The 21,378-nt window shown below is 37.5% G+C and overlaps 1 protein-coding gene across 1 annotated transcript in view; it reads right to left on the bottom strand.

Moving 5' to 3' along the window:
- The window catches only part of cttnbp2 (cortactin binding protein 2), a 223,908-nt gene that overhangs the window by 110,708 nt on the left and 91,822 nt on the right, over positions 1-21,378 (bottom strand). The window contains 4 exon segments of the mRNA XM_068050528.1: positions 9,135-9,338; positions 11,873-13,646; positions 16,099-16,206; positions 16,540-16,770. Coding sequence (XP_067906629.1) covers positions 9,135-9,338; positions 11,873-13,646; positions 16,099-16,206; positions 16,540-16,770 — 2,317 coding nt within the window.

Below are 21,378 nucleotides of genomic sequence, written 5' to 3'. Positions count from 1 at the left end.
TCTACGGCAGCGAGGCCTGGACAACATACGTCAGCCAAGAGCGACGTCTCAATTCATTCCATCTTCGCTGCCTCCGGAGAATCCTTGGCATCAGGTGGCAGGACCGTACCTCCAACACAGAAGTCCTCGAGGCGGCCAACAACCCAGCATATACACCTTACTGAGCTAGCGTCACTCGAGATGGCTTGGCCATGTGAGCCGCATGGAAGATGGCAGGATCCCCAAGGACACATTGTAAAGCGAGCTAGTCACTGGTATCAGACCCATCGGCCGTCCATGTCTCCGCTTTAAAGACATCTGCAAACGCGACATGAAGTCCTGTGACATGGATCACAAGTCATGGGAGTCAGTTGCCAGTGATCGCCAGAGCTGGCGGACAGCCATAAAGGCGGGGCTAAAGTGTGGCAAGTCAAAGAGTCTTAGCAGTTGGCAGGAAAAAGACAGAAGCGCAAGGAGAGAGCCAACTGTGTAACATCCCCGACAACCAATTTTATCTGCAGCACCTGTGGAAGAGTCTGTCACTCTAGAATTGGCCTTTATAGCCACTCCAGGCGCTGCTTCACAAACTTCTGACCACTTCCAGGCGCTTACCCATTGTCTCTCGAGTCAAGGAGGCCAAAGAAAGAAAAAAAGAATGAGATCACCTCTCATTCTTCTAAACTCCAGAAAATACAGGCCCAATTTACTTAGTCTCGAATCATCGGAAACCCTCTCATCGCAGGGACCAATCTAGTGAACCATCATTGCACTGCCTCCAGTGCAAGTATATCCTTTCTTAAATGTGGAGACCAAAACTGCACACAATATTCCAGATGTAGTCTCACCAAAACCCTGTTCAACTGTAGCACTACTTACTTATTCCTGTACTCCAATCCCCTTGCAGTAAAGGCCAACATGCCATTTGCCTTCCTAATTGCTTGTTGTACCTGCATGTTAACTTTCTATGTTCCTTGTACAAGCACACCCAAGTCTCTTTGAACATCGACACTTATAAGCTGCACACTTTTAAGAAATATTCTGCTTTTCTCTTCTCATGACCAAAGTGCATAAATTCACATTTCACACCCCATCTGCCATATTGTTGCCCATTCACTTAACCTGTCTATATCTCTTTGCAGCCTCTCTGTGTCCTCCCCACAGCTTACCTTTCCACCTACCTTTGTATCATCAGCAAACTGAGATACATTACTCTCTGTCTCTTCATCTAAGTCACTAATGTAGATTGTAAATGGCTGAGACTCCAGCACTGATTCTTGCGGCACTCCACTATTTACTGCCTGTCAACTTGAAAATACCACCTTTATAACCACTCATTGCTTCCTGTCTGTTAACTAATCATCTATCCATGCTAATAGATTACCCCCAACTCCATGAGCCCTTATCTTGCCAATTAATCTTTTGCGCGGCACCTGATCGAATGCTTTTGAAAATCCAGGTATACTACATCAACTGGTCCCCTTTTATCTACCCTACTAGTTACATCCTCAGAAAAAGTCGAATAAATTTGTCAAATGGGATTTCCCTTTTGTAAAACCATGTTGACTTGATCTGGTCATACTGTGCTTTTCTAAGTGCATTGTTAAGACTTCCATAATAATAGATTCAAGCATTATGTTTGGCTAACTGGCCTGTAGTTCCCTATTTTTTCTCTTCCTCCTTTCTTGAAAAGCGGTGTAACATTTGACAACTTCCAATCTAATGAGACCGTTCCCGAATCTCAGGAATTTTGGAAAATCATAGCTAGCACATCCACTATATCTGCAGCTATCTCTTGTAGAACCCTAGGATGTAGGCCATCAGGTCCTGGAGATTTGTCAGATTTTAGTCCCTTAAGTTTCTCCAATACTTTTTCTCTGCTGATATAAATTTCCTTAATTTCCTCACTCTTTTTAGCCCCTAGGTTACTGCCTATTCCTGGTATGGAACTTGCGTCTTCTACTGTGAAGACAGACACAAAATATTTGTTCAGTGCCTCTGCCATTTCCTCTTTCCACATGATAATTTCTCCTGTCTCTGCTTCGAAGGCATCAACATTTAGTTTAGCTACTCACTTCCTTTTGACATACCCATGTTTTTAGGTTACCAACTAGTTTACTCTCATTCTATTTTTTCCTTTTTTTTTTAAATCAACTTTTTGGTGGCCCTTTGCTTGTTTCTAAAACACTCCCAATCCTCAAACTTGCTACTCTTTTTTGCAACATTGTAAGCCTTTTCTTTTAATCTAATACTATCCTTAACTTCCTGAGTGAGCCACAGATGGATCTTTCTGGCTGAGTTTTTGTTTTTCAAAGGAATGTATTTTTGTTGAACGTTTTGAATTGTTTCTTTAAACATTCCCCACTGTTCATTGTATATGTGTTCTTTAAAATTAAGCATCCATGTAACTTGAGTAGGATATGTGCCGCTCACAAAGGTCAGTGGAAGGAAAATACTTCCTTGAAAGATTTATAATGTAATTGATAAATGTAACACAACCATTACCCTACTCAAATAATTCCATTTTATCTATCTTGGCATTAGCTCTGCTATCATGTAGCCTTCCATTTTGCAATTGACACTGATTGATACACTAATTGTTACAACCGAGGTAGGAGGAGTGCACTCTCTTTACTAGTTCCACTTCTCCACAGGTCACAACATCTATTTAAATTCTTACCTGGTTACTGATACAGCCAATCATATACTCTATTTTTTTATAAAACCCAGAACAAAATACACCAATGAGGTTTCTTTAATAAACAACAAAATTATCAGTTTAATATAAAACAAGACTTAACCTGTAATGAAGCAAAGCATTAGCACACCGATTAAAATATTAAAGTTCCCATTTTAAAAATTCCCCAATTACACACACACACACACACACGAAGGAAATACAGAAATTCACTCTGCAAAGGTCTGTTACAAAAGATGACAAAAAAAAAAAAAACTTTGGCCAAATTCCTGCTAATTCTTGAAGAAAAAAAAAGATATGGAAGGAAGTCAGTTGTCTCTTTTTTGATCTGACATTCTGGTACATGGAAAAAGGTCACTGAAGCAGTCCATTCTGGAGATAGAGAATTATTCTAGTAGACTTTCTAGGAGAAATGCGGCATCAAGTTTTTTCTGCCAGCACACACTTGAATCGCAGAATTTTTTCCAGTTCCTCAAGAGCCAAGTGGCACCAGGGGTTTATTTTTCCCCCACACTGGATCTTGGCAGGATTTCTTCAAAAAAGTAGAGGTGGTGAGCTGGATGGTTTCTTTTTCCTTAGCAGGAAAACACCAACTATCTTCAAACAGTTCACACCACAACTAAAACTGAAAAAACAATGTCCAAACCTCAAACAGGGAGTCGATTTCCTGACCTCCATAAACCTTGACATGTGGCTTCTCGGTAACCATTTGTCCACAAGTCACCAAGGGTTCTGTTGTTTTCTGAGCCCAAACCACAGGTGGCTTTCAAACAACGTCTTGTCCTGTCACTGAACTTGGTAAAAAAAAATGTATCCATGGAATCTTTTCAGTTTCAACACAAGTCCTCAAAAAAAATATTAAAAATAATGGAAGCACTTTCACAACAAATATAAAAAGAATCCAACTTTGTTTTTATATGAAATTTGCAGATAAAGGATAACTGGTTTATTTTTCAGAGAATAACTTCAAACAAAACAACAATGTCTACTAATCTACACATCATGACCACAGATCAGTGGAGTTAGCCAAGGGCAGTGATGGCAAAGGATGAATTTCCCAATCGAGTAAGGCTGCTGGAAATAAGCAACGTTTCTCAAAATCACAAATCCTTTTTTTTTAAAAATGGTTTAGGACACTAATGTATAGAATTTACTGTATGTGAATACAATAGCTGCTGGTCTTAGACCTATCCGTTTCCTCTTATTCAATACTGTTTACCTCCGAATTGAATTCTCATCCGGGAGAATGTTCTCCTTCTGGTTTAAAAATTTTAGATTTAGACAGGGACACATGCTCAAAGCAATGTGAAAATTCAGTTCAAGTTTCAAATTTGCCCAGAAGATTCCTCTGGCTATGTAATTTTAAAATTTAGTTTGGCATTGCACCAAATTTGGGTGGGGCAACTGCCTGAGTGAATCACATATTACTTCCTTCTGGAATCAGGCTGGGAGTACACTCAAGGTTCAATTTTCTATCATTGTTAAGTGGTATAACTGAACAGTAATAAAGGTCATTACACTATGAGACAATATAATCAGTAGGAAGCTTCAGCCTTGGCAGTCATCCAGTACTGTCAGCTATTACTGTAAGGATGAATGCTGTGATATGCTTTATGCTGGAGCAGAGTACAGAGTTCTGAAATACATTCTTTATAATGAGCTTGAGGTCTCCACTCCATCATAAAATCTACTTGAAGATTTATTATAACCATTAGCAGATAAGGAGGACAACAGCAACTGTGGAGCAATACTGGCAATTTAAGATCTGTATTGTGTAATTTTTGGGCTGCTAAACTCATTACAAAAATGTTTTCTATTATCTTGTATTAATACTCATTCTCTCTGCTCATCAGACCACTTGATAATAATCATCCACATTCAGTTCTCATCCAGTCACACGATTAGCTAGAAAAGGGTATACGAGCAAACCAAAGTTATATTTCATAACCAGCTTTTTATTTTTTTAAACTAGGAAATGAACCTGGAGTTTAAAAACATGATTTAATTAGACTTTTTACAGAAGAAAATAGTAAATACTTGCATTCATCTATGCCAATATCAAAATTGATCCATGTAATTACATATATTTTTGTACAGATATCGTAGCAGAAAATAAACCCTCTATTAGCTGCAAAATAGAAATAATCAAAGGCTGAGAAGGATGCCCTATATAATTTCAGATGCTGATTAAGGTGTCAAGGTATTTCGCAAAATATTAAATGTGCTGCATAAGAAAGATGACACACACACGGACAACACACACCAAGACAAAATCTGCTAACTAATCAGCAGAAGGATCATGTGTATACCCCACCTTAGAATGAGATTTCTACTGCTGTTTAAATTATACAGTGTATTTTCCAAAATTATCAAGTGAAATTAATATCAGCAAGAAAGAGATTGACTTTTTTACCTCATGGGAGAGGTCATTATTTGCCTTTTGCACATCTTAGAAGAGACTACTGTTGAATTGATTATATGTGCAGGACTTTTTAAAGGCTATTAAGTTTTGTTCGCAGTCATTTCGATCTGACCGTTCTTTTACACTACTGATGTTGTTACGACCGAGGTGGGAGGAATGCACTGTCTTTCTCTAGTTCCACTTCTCCACAGGTCGCAACATATATTTAAATGTTTATCCACTTACCGATACAGCCAATTATATACTCTATTTTTATTTCAGAATAAAATCCACCAACCAGGTTTCTTTAATAAACAATGACATTATCAATTTATTATAAAACAAGATGTATTCAGTCAAGATGCAATGTACTATCACACAGATTGAAATACAGAAGTTCCCTTCTAACTTAGCCCAACACTCTCACGGTTAAAGGAAAAATAAAGAGGTTTTCTCTGTAGAGATCACTTTACCAAAAAAAGACAAAAAAATACCCTGGCCAAATACTTGTTAATTCTTAAAGGAAAAGGATAAGATATGGAATGATATCAGTGGTCCCTTTTCTGCCGTCCCAAATATGCGTAGACAGCTGTCATTGGGAGCTTTTTGGAGCAGTTCTCTTCAAGCGATGTCAATGATTAGCTTGGCATGCTTTCTAGGAGAAATGCAGCATTAGGGGTTTCAGCTATCACACACTGGATTCTGAGGATTTCCTCAGAGGTGGAGAAAGGATGAGCGGGCTGCAAATCCAACTGACTCAAAACAATATGGAAACCAACTCTTGACCACCATAAATCTTGACATGTCACTTCTCTGTCAACAACTTCCCTAGTCACCACAGCTCTTGTTTAGTTAGCTGAAGGCATGCGACATCCAAGGGTTTGTTTGTTGAACAAAGTTAGAGTCCCAAAGTCCTTCCAGTGACCTTTTCTTTAAAAAAAAACCAAAGTCCAGCACCATGGCATCACATCAAATTCTCCAAATGAATCCATTTCCACAATTCTAAGACTCTAGACCTCAAAAAATATTTTTAAAAATGGAAGCACTTTCATAATGTTTTCAATACTAAATTTCACCAATATTATCACATATTGTATTGCATCAGAACTTCTGCTTTTAACTATCTCCCAATAAAGAACCTTGCCATCTATAATTAAAATTCTAGTGTGGCCAGGTATTTCTTATCACAAACTTTACTTCCACGTGCTTTCGTGTTAGCATTCACTACTATATATTGCCAGATCAGCATTTCCTGTTCTATTTTATTATGTTGTCTGTCACAATGTAATTACAAACTCTGGCTGTAGGTAGCTGTATGGAGTGATTACTGAAGTCTCTCTCCCAACTACAACACTATCTGGTATATAAACTAAAATTATTCATCAACTAACCATGGGAAATGTCACAGGAAACTTACTAGAATAAAAGTAATGTTACTGCAAATAAGTATCTCAAAACATTTGTTCCCAAAAAACTATTTGGTTTAGAAACACTGGAGCATGATTTTCACAGTTTGACACTTAGAGTACAAAAATAAACGTGCATATGAAGAACATGTTTATGTTCAACAATAAATCCTTCCAATATAGCCCTACAATTTTCATTATCAAAAGTTTTCATACAGAGGGAATTCTGCCATAATGATCAGTTGCATAAAGCTATTTTAGGTTTAACATTTCTTGTTTCTGATTCTTTTTAAAAAGTGTTTAAATAGCATGTTAATGACATAACTGGGGAAAACAGCTAGTATAACTTTCTGTGATTAATGGTGTCCGAGAAATGAATGAACAACAGAAGAGCATGAGAAAATTCTGATTCTGGGGTACAGCAGAAATTGACTTTTCAACCTTGCACGTCAATTCTATTGCAAACATTGTAAAGCACATTAACTTTTCTAGGTCAGTTTACCTCAGTGATGCATCATTTAGTCTTATCTGTCTATGTATTTGAGCGTTTTACATTTGGCTTGTACCACCGCGGTGTCCATTGTGCATAGAACAGTGCTTAATGTACCTGTCAGAACCTGGATGGCTTCCATTTAATGGAATGTAAAATTTAAATCAGTAAACACTTAAGCACCACAGTGTAGTTCAGTCTCAAAAAAATTACCCTTTGCAACAAAAAGAAACATATCTTTCAAAAGTAACCAGATAACCATCGGATACAATTATTGTTTTTTTTCTGTAACTCCTTTATTTCCCCTTTTACTTCTCTCCCGTCTTATAATTTTAGGGACTCCTGATGTGCAGATTTTGTTCCTTTGGCCTACCCCTGGAGCCACATTGCCTTCATAGAATTCTTCTTGCATATCAGCCTCAGCCTTGTATTTTTGTTGCTTTTCTGAATCTCTTGTTTTTAACTTTGACCTCTTGCATTATATTTTTGGAGCTAGTGCAGATGTGATCTTCCTGTGTTTTGCACACATACATTTTTCTTTGTCCATAACAAACTAGTGTTTCTCAGTGCTGATGCTTGGGACAAGATGCACCCAACACATCTTGACCCTAAGTGACATGCTAACTATTTCCAGGGCGTTCTCCATGTATATATGACACTTCCAGACAGTAATTAAGTAACATATATTTAGAAGTACAAAAAGAATTTCTACTCATTCCCTTACCTCAAGCACAGGAAAGATACTCAAGTAGAACTCCACTCAGTCTGCATATGTAGCACTTATACTGTAATTTGCTGGTAAGCTTATTTTATTTCTTACTTTAATGTTACTTGTTCAAAGTTTCTGTGAACTATTCAAAATTGTTAAATGTTACTATTAACTTGATCAATGTAACACAAAGTTTTATATATTTTAAGTATCCTTTAAACATTGATTGTATTAAGACTTTAGAGTTTTCGGGGTTTAGAATTAACTTTAACCATTTCCAATCTGTTTCAGCACTCCCCCCCACCCTCCCCCAACCCACCCTTGTAACAAGACTGAACTCTGAAATCTTCATACTCCTGACTTGACCTGGTGCTTCAGGCTCTCCAAACCATTCTAGCTGTACAGCCTTTCCTCTCCTAACAAAACTGTAACAAGTTTTGTGTCTGCACATTGTAAAGTTCCTGCAGCCAATCAGATCATAGAACGAAAGACTACTTTTGCTTCAATCAATCACAACGTGAACAACGCCCACCCGCAGGTTGAGCATTTTTAAGGCAAGTGCTAAACATCACCGAGGTTTCCCATTGATACTATGTACACCCATGCTTCAAACATGCATAACCACCAAATCAATGGGTGTGATGCTGGGAGAGATCTACCTGCCCATTCTAAAACTAGGGGGAAATGAAAGATGCCCCAAAATGTATTTATTTTTGTGATTGTTTTATTATAGTCATAGAGAGAGTCAAACAGCACCGAAACAGGCCCTTTGGCCCAACAAGTCTGCGCTGACCATCAACCACCCATTTATACTAATCCTACATGAATCCCATTTTCCCTCTCACATCCCCACCTTCCCTCAATTCTCCTTCCATCTACCTACACTAGGGGCAATTTTTACAACGGCCAATTTACCTATCAACCCGCAAGTCTTTGGCATGTGGGAGGAAACCGGAGCACCCGGAGGAAGCCGATGCGGTCACAGGGAGAACTTACAAACTCCGCACAGGCGGTACCCAGAACCGAACCCGGGTCGCTGGAGCTGTGAGGCTGCAGTGCTAGCCACTGTGCCACCCTCATCCTAATTATCCTAATGATGAAGGTGCATCATTCAATCCGAATGATTTAAGTTTTGAATTTTTTGAGGGCCGGAGTAACAATTATAATGACCGAGACAAAATAAGGTTTTAGTAATCTGTTATGTACACCACAAAGATCATTTCTATTTTGAGTTGAAATGGTAATGTCACAAGAGGGAAAGCTGATCAAACTACGCATCTGCATCATCAACTGTGCTTAAATCTGTTTAAATATTATTTAAACATATTTCATTGTTATTTAAAATTGCAAATCTCAAACTAGAAACATGCTTCAGAAGTTATTTTAAGAAATAGTGCAGTAATACAAATTAACATTTAAGTTTACAACTAGCAATCAAAATAAAATAAATTTACCTGTATATCCATTTTTAGCAGCAGAATACAAGGCAGATGAACCTTCCTCATCAGGATGAGTAATATCAATTCCATCTTCATTTAGCAGCATTGACAATAAAGTGACATTTCCCTGGGCAGCAGCTTGGTGAAGCAGAGTGGACCTGCCACCCAGGGGGACAGGACCACCAGGCATTAACGAAGGAATTAGGGTGGGTGACCTGCCTGTGAGTTAAAGTGAAAAATTTATAGGGGGAAGGAATAAGTGAATAAAATCCTTTTGCATGCACCAATACTGTGAAATAGAGTGAAAAAACAAGCATGTTACAATTCATGATCAAAGTCAGTGTTTTTAGTTATTCAATATGAAGCCTTTTATTAGAAATAATATAACCAATCTTTTATTATAAAAATAGACTGGCTATATTTTACAACACACTGGGATTATTAAAATGAATGTATATTTTAATTGCAAATTAATGATTTGAAAGTTTTAAACAGAAGCTATATCGGAATTGTGCACAATGAAAATTACATTGCTGTAAACAAATTTCTAAAGACATATTTTAGCAATTTTACTTCAATTGTTTCTATGGGGAAAAGTAAATAGGTCATAACAACAGAACTGTTAAGTTTAATTATTTTCACATTTTCTTTCAAACCATAAATATCACATTATTTAAAAATATGTTTGGTAATGTCTATTTGCAGGGACTAAAATGGATTAAAGTGTTATTGCTTTTATTTAGATTAATAGCTTTTCACAATTAAGATGAAAAACACACCATTAGAAAACATCTAATGACATTATACATATAGGAGTACTTCATTGAAAACGTAGTTGTTAATGTGTTAATCAACTGTACATACAGGAGCAATTAATCTGAAAATTATGTTAATGTTAGTTTATTTAAAAACTAATCAATAGAAAAATGAACTCTGTAACTATCAGGATACTTATTTTAAGAATTCTGGTATACAACTTGAAGGTCTTGTACTGGATCTTCAATGCATTCCTATTCTATTTATAAATAGTACTTGGAGGTGCCCAAACTAAAAAGGTTAATAGCAGACAAAGTATTCAGTTAGACATTTATTTTGCACCATTAATCTGTTGATTTAGAGGTAAGTTTGCTAAGTGAGTGAAGCTTATTGCATAATGTACGGAAGGCTTTGTGTATCCTTCCTTGAACAAAAGGCTGCAAAAAAAAAAACAAGATTAAAAGAAATTGTTTTCAACTAACCCCATCACATTCTGTAAATGGTCATTAAAATGATCATTAACAAAAACCAATGACAGATTGTTAATACAAATAAAGCAAAGTAGGTGAAGGTAGGCAGATTGCAATACAAGTGCAATTTTTATCTGCATCCCTTTGTGTGCCAGGGTTGTTTATTAAGCAGCATTTTTGAATTTCAATACAATTCGGATAAAGTACATTCGGTATTTTAACAGGTGTTATAATGACACACAATCCACCATCTTCACAATTATCCCATTAATTTTCAATTTGTGCATGAGAAAGGAAAGCATATTCAGCAAGTATAAAATAAATTCAGTATGCAGAGGGTTAATGCAAACAGCTAATGCACAAGGCTGATTGGTTAGAACACATGTATGACAGTGTTTCAAGTGCTCAGTAGCATAAAGGGGAATAAGGTAATACAACTTTACGTTCATCAGACTTTTAAAATGCAAAGCGATAAAAGCTGCATGGACTACAAATTTATCAGTTACTAAGGTGGAAGCTTCTTAAAGCACTGCATGACATGCACTGATCACAAGGTCCCAGGGATAGAAATACAATTGCTGGCATCAGCATCAGTGAGTGACAGAGTTGGTTAATTTCAGATCCAATAAGTCATTGTTTTTCTTTATCCTCAATGCCAATTAAGATTGGATACAATACAATTATAACTTGGACACCGATCAAGTATTTTGCAACAAGGCTAGTCGAACAGGGAACAGAATCTTGAAAAATTTGAGGTGGAAAAATATTTATATAAAATTCCAAATCTTCATTTGAAAATGTGTGATCGTTTAAAAAACAAAATTATGAAGATCTGAATCCCCACTTTCCACATTATTGGATCCCCTTCACCTATAGTAAGTACATAACTCAAGACAGCAGATTCTTCCATTGAAGAGGGGAAGTCTCTGCTGCAGGTGGATCATTAGAAAATCCACCGATGCACAGATGAACCAGTCTTCTTTCAGGGGCAGAATCTTCATGGAAGTGTTATGAAAATGTTACTCAGGAGTTACAAGATATCACACATAAAGAAATGATGCTTTTGTTGAGATTTATGCCATTGCACTATGGGTTTTTCAAATACTTCTTCATGATGATGATACTCCTTTTCGGTGAAGACTTATCCATTTTAGGGCCATAATGAAACCTGTGACTATGTAAGTAAATGTGAAAACACCTTAACATTCACTAGTGGTCCATAATAAATAAAAGCAAAAAGATATTATATTGGGGGAAAAACTTCACATATAAATTATATAGTATTTCAGAATTGTTTTTAACAGGATAGTATTTATGTGAAAACCTAAAACTAACCAATTCAAAAAGCTTTTCTTGATCTGACCGATATTTTATTTTAACTTGTGTTTCAATTGGATTGATTTTTGCCTTGTTTTAGACTAAGGAAAATAAAATCAATAAGTACCTTGAAAGAAAGGCATTTTTGCATTTATCCTCAGATTTGTTGTACTGGAAGGAAGAACTGACATAGTATTTCAATCCCTTTACCTGATGATGTGATCAGTAGATTGTCTGTGTCACATGGTCTAGTGGATGAGGTTCTTTTGGTTGTACTAGCAATATCAATGGAGGTGCTAGAGGCGATGGTGGTGATGATGAGGGAACATTCTGAACATGCTGTTTGGTTCAGTTCTGGGGATAAGGAAGGCCGAGCACCCACCTGAGATGCAGCCACGGCAGGGACAGCACAGCCAGTAGATGCTATATCTACTGCTGGCTTAGGTGGCAATTGTGGCAATGTTGTCTTTGGAAGAATCTCCTCATTAGTTCCCTTAACTCCTGGATGTGGACTGGAAGAGGATGAGGCCATGGTTCTACCTTCAATCCGAGTGTTAAACCCAACAGTTGGGGAACGACTCCCATCCATAAAAACTTTTAATGGTGGATGAGGAGAGGATGGAGTCTGTGATAGTCCTGGTTTTTTTGGAGGAATAGGTGGTGGATTTCCTCGGTCAACTCTTGCTCCCGCAGGAGACTTTAATCCAGCAGGGGAGACACTCAAAGAACTGGTAATTTTACCAACAACCTGTGGATAAGATGAGCTCTCACCTGTTGTTGGATGTGCCAATCCAGGTTTTAAGTTACTAACAGTAAGATTTCGGTTTTCTGTGCCAAATGGAGATGCACTGTTTGTACAAGGAGGCTTAACTGTGCTTGGTGGACCTGTGAATCTTGAAAGAACCTGGCTGACAGTGTTCCGAGCCAGCTGTTTGGCAGGAGAATTATCCCGGTTAGTGGGAGATAAATCCCGCGACGGGGACCCCGTTACAGCACAGCCAAGTTTTTCCTGGTCCATAGTTTGTGCTTGAAATTTAAATCGAGCAGCTTGAATTCTTGGACTCAATCCTGGTTGCAAAGTTGTGCAAGTACTTGGTGAACTCAAACTCTGCATAGTTGATCCTGGTGAAGAGCATGGTGATGATGTTCCTGAAGGAGGAGGAGAGGGAACTATGGTATTGCTCAGCACAATGGATGTACCACCCACCAAGTGTGGTAATGCCCCAGACAAAGGACCAGGACTGGTGCTGACTGAGGGTCCATTCTCCAAACTGGAAGGAACAACTTTGGTTTTTGTGGTAGTTATGATCTCTTCTGAATTAATTGTTGCTAGTAGTTTATCACTGATTGGCTTTAATAATGCTGTATTGCTAGACATGTTCAGTTTTGTACCCCCCACTGATACAGGATTTATGGTAGGAGGTTTAACAGGTACTGTTAAGGTCGTCTTCTTAGTGTTACTTTCACTGGAAATATCAACAAAAGTTTCTGTTTGGGAAGCAACGGACAACATACTTTGCTTAGCATATCCAATAGCCATGTCTTTATTTAAATTACTAGTCAATGAAGTTGTTCCATCTTCTTTTGTATAATTAAGCTCAATCATTTTCTTTAAACTCTCAACTTCTAATCTCAGATCTTTGGTACGGTTTTCCTCACGGTTAAGTTTGGCACGCAGCTGTTCCCTTTCAATGTCAAACTCCGAGAGCTGTTTTTCCATTTTGGCCTCCATCTGTAGGCTTTTCTTTTTCTCAGTCATCAATTCCTCCTCCAATTGTCTGGTCCTCTTTTGCTCTTCATCAAGTGTTTTGGTGATATCCGTTAGTGTCTGGCTTTCATCTACTACTTTGCCAGCAAGCTGTTTGCACTCTTTCACCAGCATCATTACAAGTTGTTTATTTTTGATTTGTTCTTCCTCAAACTGCATGGACAAATTTTTATTCTCTGCCTCAAGTTGTTTAAATTGAGACTTCTCAAACTCCACCTGAAAAGAATTCATAAAAAATCAATTAGCATCTAAAACATTTCCAGCATAAAATTTATATTAATAGGCTTTAAAGTTCATCTGTGCAATTTATGGCTCTCAGTGGTGTTCTATTATCTATATTTTTGTAGGTTTTTAAGATTTATTATTAATGTGTGAGCTATTTTTAATCAGTGAACTTCAGATTCAACATCAAGCATGTTGGATGGGGTCAATGCAACTGGCCAAAAAGTAAGACACTGAATAAGTATTTGCTGTAAGAATTGAATATGCCGTACCATGATACGTAATTTACATTTTAATAATAGTTTAAAAGGAAAATTACTAGTTGTGGTCTTTTTCACACTGCATTTTTTTGAACAAATTGCTGGTGTAACAGTGTAGGTTCAAAATAATGAAGAAGTATGCTGTGTCCTGTAACTATGCTAAATAGGATTTTAAAAAGTTGGAAGACTTTGTGAAGGTGGACAGAAAAGGAAAGATCTAAATCTCACATTTACTACCCTTACATTTCAATTTTTAATATAAACATTGTAACTTCTCATTTATTTTTCCATTGCAAATATTTAGATATTTGCAGATTGTACTTCTTAGTCTGTCTTGATTTCATACAGATGATGCACATTGACTGATAAAATCACATTCCTTGGACAGATAAAGTCTTAGACTTTTTATATTTACATACAATGTTTTCTAAAAATTATCTTATAGTTTCCCTTCATTTTCTTGAGTTCTTTTGCATTGACCCACAGGTTTGATCTCCAAAACATAATGCCCCTCAAAGAATAAATATACATCAGTAAAATTTAATTGTATCATTTTACAGCAGCAGAAACCTGTGGGGAGTACTCTGAGCACTCACTCAATACCTTATTGATAAGGGAAAAATATTAAGCACTTTCATCTGACCAACATGCACCAAAAAATAAAACACAGCCATGCTCTAAGAAATGGATTATGAATTAAACTTTTAAAAGTTGGCATATTGCTGCCAAAAAACGCTATATCAGAAATTAAGTATCAAATCCACATTAGAGCAATACAATTATTTCAATATTTTGTGGAGATGATTTGACCAGTTTGCACTGTAACTTCAGTTGCATTCTGTTGCTCTGTAATATTCTACTTTGAAAATATTCTATTTCCGAAAGACTGAAAATCTTGAGGCTAAATCAATTTATGGACATAACACAGCATATCTCTCAGTGGAATATAAAAGAGACAGACCTAATAACAGAAGCCACTATAGGCAATCTAAATTATACTTCATTTAGATGTGGTATAGTAAGAGGAGCAAAAAAAAAATACATGCACACGTTTATGGGGAGCACAGAAGACGGATCTTAATTTTTTTTTAAATGTAGAAGAGTTCTTTTCAGTGCTTAATATAACACAATTATTGGTAGGGAGATAACTACTGTGCAAAAGTTTCATAACTCCAAATAGCAAGGTGAATTTATAAACTTAGCTAGCAAGAGATTGCTGGCAGAGTCTCCGCATAGCTTTTGAAACATTCAATAAAAGCATAAACCACACACATTCTATTAAAATTTAACCTGTAATACCCCATGTAAAATTAATGTTTACAAAACTGAATACAGATAGAAATTGTTATTGAATGGAATTGGGTTAGTCAATGAATCAGGACACAGAAGAGCAAAATCTCAAAAACAGCAAGGAGCTAAATGATCAGTTAATATATTTTTGGTGGTAGTTCTTTAGAGAAATGTTGGTCAGGACATTAGCAGAACTCCTGGCATTTCTGTGAAACTGTGGCATGCGATCTTCAGTAGATTGCCAAGCAGTTTCCTCTAACAAAGGGCTGAAAGTACACCAATTCCTTCTTCAGTGAACAGGGGAATGCATGTGGTTGGGGCCAGTGGGTAAAAAACTGCTAAAATAGCCAAATAAATTGAGGGGAAAAAAATCATGTTAGAGCATAATCTGAAGATCTGCAGATCATTCAATGCACCAATCAAATGGTCTACACAAAATATTTAACTATTAAACTGTAGTATAGCTGGGCTTCGATTTTATAAACTGAAAAAATGTACACTGAAAATGTATCAGTTAGAAAATCTCTAGACATTTTATCAGGGACTGCTCCTATTCAACGCATGTAAAATTGCTGGTTGTCATAATTCTGTATCCCTGTTATAAATACAGTTCACATTTGACACATTAAGCACATGGTATACAGATATCGTGAAAAAAAAAAATCAGTTTCAGATGTCAAGTAGTTGATCAAGTTATGCTGAGTCTTCAGCTAACAGTAACTTTATCTGGCACACACCACTATTGTAAATTATTACTGCAGCAATGGTATTCTTCCATTCAAATTTTCAAGAATGCTAAATGGCTTTTGCAACATTCTAATCAAAGCCTTAAATTATTCCAATCAGCTAACTAAAAAGTCAGTTGCTATAATTTCAAGCAAGTCTTATTTTCACACCTGCTGTAAAAGCCGCTCACGCTCTTTCTCTAGCATGTATGTAACATCATCTCCCTGGGCTGCATCTTGGGCATGTTTATGCCTCTCCTCTTCAAAGTCCAAGATGACCTAACAAATGAAAAGTAATGACAAACTCTGTGAAACCCTTCTCCTGATTTTATAAATAGGGCTCATCTTAATAAACCATGAATTCTGGCCTAATTATGAACAGCATGGCTGTGCTTTGTTCTGGCAACCTCCAAGAAACAAACATGTCTAAAACCCAACTTCTTTTTTGAAGAATTCAAATGTTGATATTTAAAGGCTTTGGATGTGCAGGATACAGTAACAGATTTGCTACATTACTCTTTCAATTGAGTCATTTCAACAACCAGTGATGATTTAATTTGCACTGATAACTGGCTGGAAATGAAAACCATTTAGGTAAAGCCTACCACCTACCTTTCGATGTCGAATTTCAGCAGCAGCCAACTGTGCAGACATTCTCTCCTGCATCTTTTTGCAGTGACCCATGACTATTTCCAATATGGATAGGGGACTGGTGCAGATGGGCGGCTTATCTTTGCTGCCATCACCACCACCTGCTTCATAGTCTCTCTGGAGAGCCAGGAAAGGATCGCTGAGATTAAACCTCCCATAACGTTCCTGGATAAATACATCCTTTCGGCGAGACTGAAATGACAACAAATTAAATAGCATTAGCAGAAAATTCAGAAACAATATTTTTAGATTTGCTACAAATCAAGCCTATTTGAGAACACACTGATGAAGGAAACAACACTGTCGTTAGGATTACCCACACTGATACATATGGGATATCTTAAACTTATTTTTGATACATTTGTATTACATTTTCATGCTTTAGCTATTTATGTAGAGTATTTGTTAATTGTGCCTATTACTTAATCAATATTGAATATCAGATAATTATTTAATTTCCATTAACATTTTTCAGTACATTAATCCTTACGTGATATACTGCTAATACCTTCTATACTGATTCCAATTACTTGTTCAATTTCCTTTGAGACTAAAATAAATGTGATTTTAAAAATCCAGCCAATTTACATGTAAATGTCAGGGTTTTGTTTTTAGCAAATCTAAATGACATCGTGATTCTCTTCTCAGAAGGTTTCTTGGACTAATCACACTCACAGGTGAGTCACTCTGGGTAATTTATTGTGGAAAATACCCATGACTGATGCTCAGCACTGAATTCTTAACGGCTGGTATGTTCCCTGCCGTGCTCAGTCCTCGCCAGTGCACTCTTAAATAGTCATCCTCGCATTTGTTTTTTTTTTACGGGATTCATGAAGCAGAGTTTCTTTTTTAATGAAAATGTCTGTTTTTCCTCCATGATTAACAGCCTACTAAAAAGAAAACATAGGAATGCACATTTGAAATGTGTAATCACCAAGAGATTTTTGTAAATAAAGTAAACAGAATTACTTGATTTTCACTTATGGAGGAATTTCAGGCCCATGATTCTAAAACTACTTGTCAGAAGAAAACATGACTCTTTTTTACAACGATTCTGATCAGTTCATTTAGAGATATAGTAACCTCCGTTTACTAATTTTAACAAAAATGTAGACTTAGACATCAATTGTTATACTCATCCATTTATCCATGTACATTAGATTATGAAGGAGAATGTACCCTTTGATGTCCTGCTGCTTGCATGAATTTACAGAGAAGATTTCAAGTAAAGGATATTTGAAATAACTGGATTCTTTCATTGGCACAATACTAAACTCATTAGTGACAAGTGCTGAGTAGTAAAATGTTATTCTCTTCCTCACCTTCCCATCCCATCCACCCTTCCCCACCCCCCGCCCCCCCCCAACCATCCCCATGGAGTCTGTTCTAAACTGTACTAAGTATATTTTTGCCAACAATTGCAATAGTAAAATAATTCATAATTCATAGCTATAGGGTTTTCAAAAAAAAAATCACTACACACTCTTATCTATACTCAAGCTTCAATTTTACTCAGTAAATCAATGAGATTTAGTTAAATTGTAAATGTGGGACTGACAAGAGTAGCACAGTTTGAATAAGCCTAGAAAACTGACATGCATTTTTAAGGAAATGAAAAAATGTGCTTCAGACATTAGCTAGAATTTGCAATGATGATAATCTATAAAATAAGTAATTTCACACGCTCGAGTACAGGAAAAATAACCAATACCAATTTTGTTCTGCTTGGCTCTAACTTGCCTGGAATTGATGCTTAATATGTGATGAGAGTTCTCAGATCTCCAATGCCTATAACCAGTGAACTTTTAGCCATGCAGATTAACTTTATTTTGAAGCAAAGCACTTAAACATGGGGGGGAAAAATGTCCCAAAACACGATTCTTAAATTGAGTGAGGATGGAGTCATGTCCAGCTTTGGTGAACTCAAGTCCTCTCTCACCCCAATAACCCATTAAGTTTTTTCAAGTTCTTACATGAAGACTGACTACTCATGCTGCTACCCAAATATAATGGTCAACGCTTGTTAATTGAAAATAAATGAGCCACAGTTGATGGTGGGAAAAACAATCACCCCCATGAATTTGGAGCCAGTAAGCCCTGTAGATCAATTTTCACTCCTCCCATCACTCAAGACTCCATTTTTATTTAATAAGGAGGTTATAGAAAATTACACACCTTTCTTCGACAACTAATAATCTTCCATACTTGCGGTAGATGTTAGTGTTTACACTTCAAGAGCCTAATGACACCTTGAAATGTTACATTCCTCCTGACAACAGCAGTAAATGAGATAAGTTATATTGCAGTCTGATCACTAATAATTTTTACTTTAGAAATATTTTTCACTGTGGATAAAATTCTCAGTGTTTCAGAACATTTCTTTTTTGTAACGGAGGTGATCACCCTGCCAGCTAGGCTATGCGTGTGGGGCAGTTTGGACATCTGGCATTTTCAGGGTTGCTAAGTGAATTCAGACTCGTAATCTTTCTCCGACACTGTGCAGGCTTCCCTCCTGACATCATTAAGAAACAAAGAAGCCAGTCAACCAGTTCAGTCCAGATGTTTTAAACACAGCTTCCATGAGCTGTAAAAGCCAAGAAACCAACAGACATCAACATCATTCGCATCTATCTGGAAACAATTTTTCAATATTATTGTATACCTATTACCACAAATTGTAGACAACATGTCAATATGCATTTGAGGTGCACACAGTAATACTTTGGTTCAGCTAGAATGCTTAAATGTAATTTTTATAAGAACTATTAAGCTAAGGGTAAAGCTAAGTTCAGGCAAACAAGTTTGCTTTTAATTTAAACTGAGGGTGCAACCAGTTTAAAAAAAAACTAATGAATTTGTATTTGTACTGTGACTGAAAGATATAGAGAACTTGATCACTGATGGTGCAGATAAAAGTAGAAACAGAAAAGATCCAGCAGTACTGGGAAAATAAACATAGTGTTTATGTTACTGGACTGGTAATCAGGAGACCTGGATTGATGATCAGTTCAAATCCAACCATGGCAGCTGGGGAATTTGAATTCAGTTAATTAAATAAATCTTGCATAAAACATTGGTGTCAGCAATGGTACATGTAATGACTGGATTGTAGGGGTCTGCATCCTGCGGCTCCGGAGCCACATGCAGATCATTAAGGACGCGTGCTGCTCCCGACCTTGATCGATCGAGCCAATTTTGATGGTAATTAAATTGCTCATTTCATTTTTATAATTAACATTCAATTAACAATTTTTTGCAAAGACCTTTAAAATGTTGTCGAAATGTGTTTGTCTTGTTTTTCATTATTACTGGCATTTGAGTAACAGGTACCAGATACTGGGTTTTTGACTAAATTTTATAAAAGGCTCTCCTTATTATTAAGGTTGCTGACCCCTGCGTTAGGGAAAGTAATCTGCTGTGCTTAACTGGTCTGGCCTACATGTGACTCCAGACACACAGTAAAGTTGATTCTTAACTGCCTAGAAGTGACTTAGCAAGCCATCACCAAGCCAAAGCACAACAACAAAATATAATTTAAAAAGAACAGATGGACTACTCGTCATCGGATTCAGACACGACAAAGGCACACCCAGTTCAGTCGACCCTGCAAAGTTGTCCTCCCTAACATTTGGGGACTTGTGCTAAAATTGGGAGAGCTGACCCACAGACGAAATCAAGCAACAGCCTGACACAGTCACACTCACAGAATCATATCTCACAGCCGATATCCCAGACTCCTCCTGGATATAGAAACATAGAAAATAGGAGCAGGGAGTAGGTCATTCGGCCCTTTGAGCCTGCACCGCCATTCAATATGATCATGGCTGATCGTCCAAACTCTGTTCCCGCTTTCTCCCCGTATCCCTTGATTCCTTTAGCCCCAAGAACTATATCTAACTCTTTCTTGAATATATTTAATGATTTGGCCTCAACTGCTTTCTGTGGTAGAGAATTCCACAGGTCCTGCCCCACTGGCAAAACAGACCTACCAGAGGTGGCAGCACTGTGGTACACTGTCGGGAGAGGGTGGCCCTGGGAGTCAACATTGTCTCTGGACCCCATGAAATCTCATGGCATCAAACCAGGGCAAGAAAACTGCCTGCTGATTACCACCCACCGCTCCCTCAGCTGATGAATCAGTATAGTTCCATGTTGAGCACCACTTGGAAGAAGAACGGGGGAACACATAACGCACCCTGGGTGGGGGACTTCAATGTGACCGCGTGGGTTTCCTCCCACAGCCAAAGACTTGCAGGTTGATAGGTAAATTGGCCATTGTAAATTGTCCCTAGTGTAGGTAGGTGGTAGGAGAATTGAGGGAATGTGGTAGAGAATATGGGGTTAATGTAGGATTAGTATAAATAGGTGGTTGTTGGTCGGCACAGACTCGGTGGGCTGAAGGGCCTGTTTCAGTGCTGTATCTCTAAATAAATAAAAAAATAAATATCCATCACCAATAGTGGCTCAGTAGCACCATTATTGACCAAGCTGGCCAAATCCTGAAGAACATAGGCACAGACATGGGGCGGAACAGTGGTTAGCACCGCAGCCTCACAGCTCCAGCGACCCGGATTCGGTTCTGGGTACTACCTGTGCGGAGTTTTCAAGTTCTCCCTGTGACTGCATGGGTTTCCGCCGGGTGCTCTGGTTTCCTCCCACAGCCAAAGACTTGCAGGTTGATAGGCAAATTGGCCATTGTAAATTGACCCTAGTGTAGATAGGTGGTAGGGGGAAAGTGGGGATGTGGTAGGGAACATGGGATTAATGTAGGATTAGTATAAATGGATGGTTGATGGTCGG

This window comes from Heterodontus francisci, chromosome 18 (genome assembly GCF_036365525.1).
Source record: "Heterodontus francisci isolate sHetFra1 chromosome 18, sHetFra1.hap1, whole genome shotgun sequence".
NCBI lineage: Eukaryota > Metazoa > Chordata > Chondrichthyes > Heterodontiformes > Heterodontidae > Heterodontus > Heterodontus francisci.
Note: the sequence above shows the minus strand (reverse complement) of the source record. Positions and strands in the feature narration are given on the sequence as shown.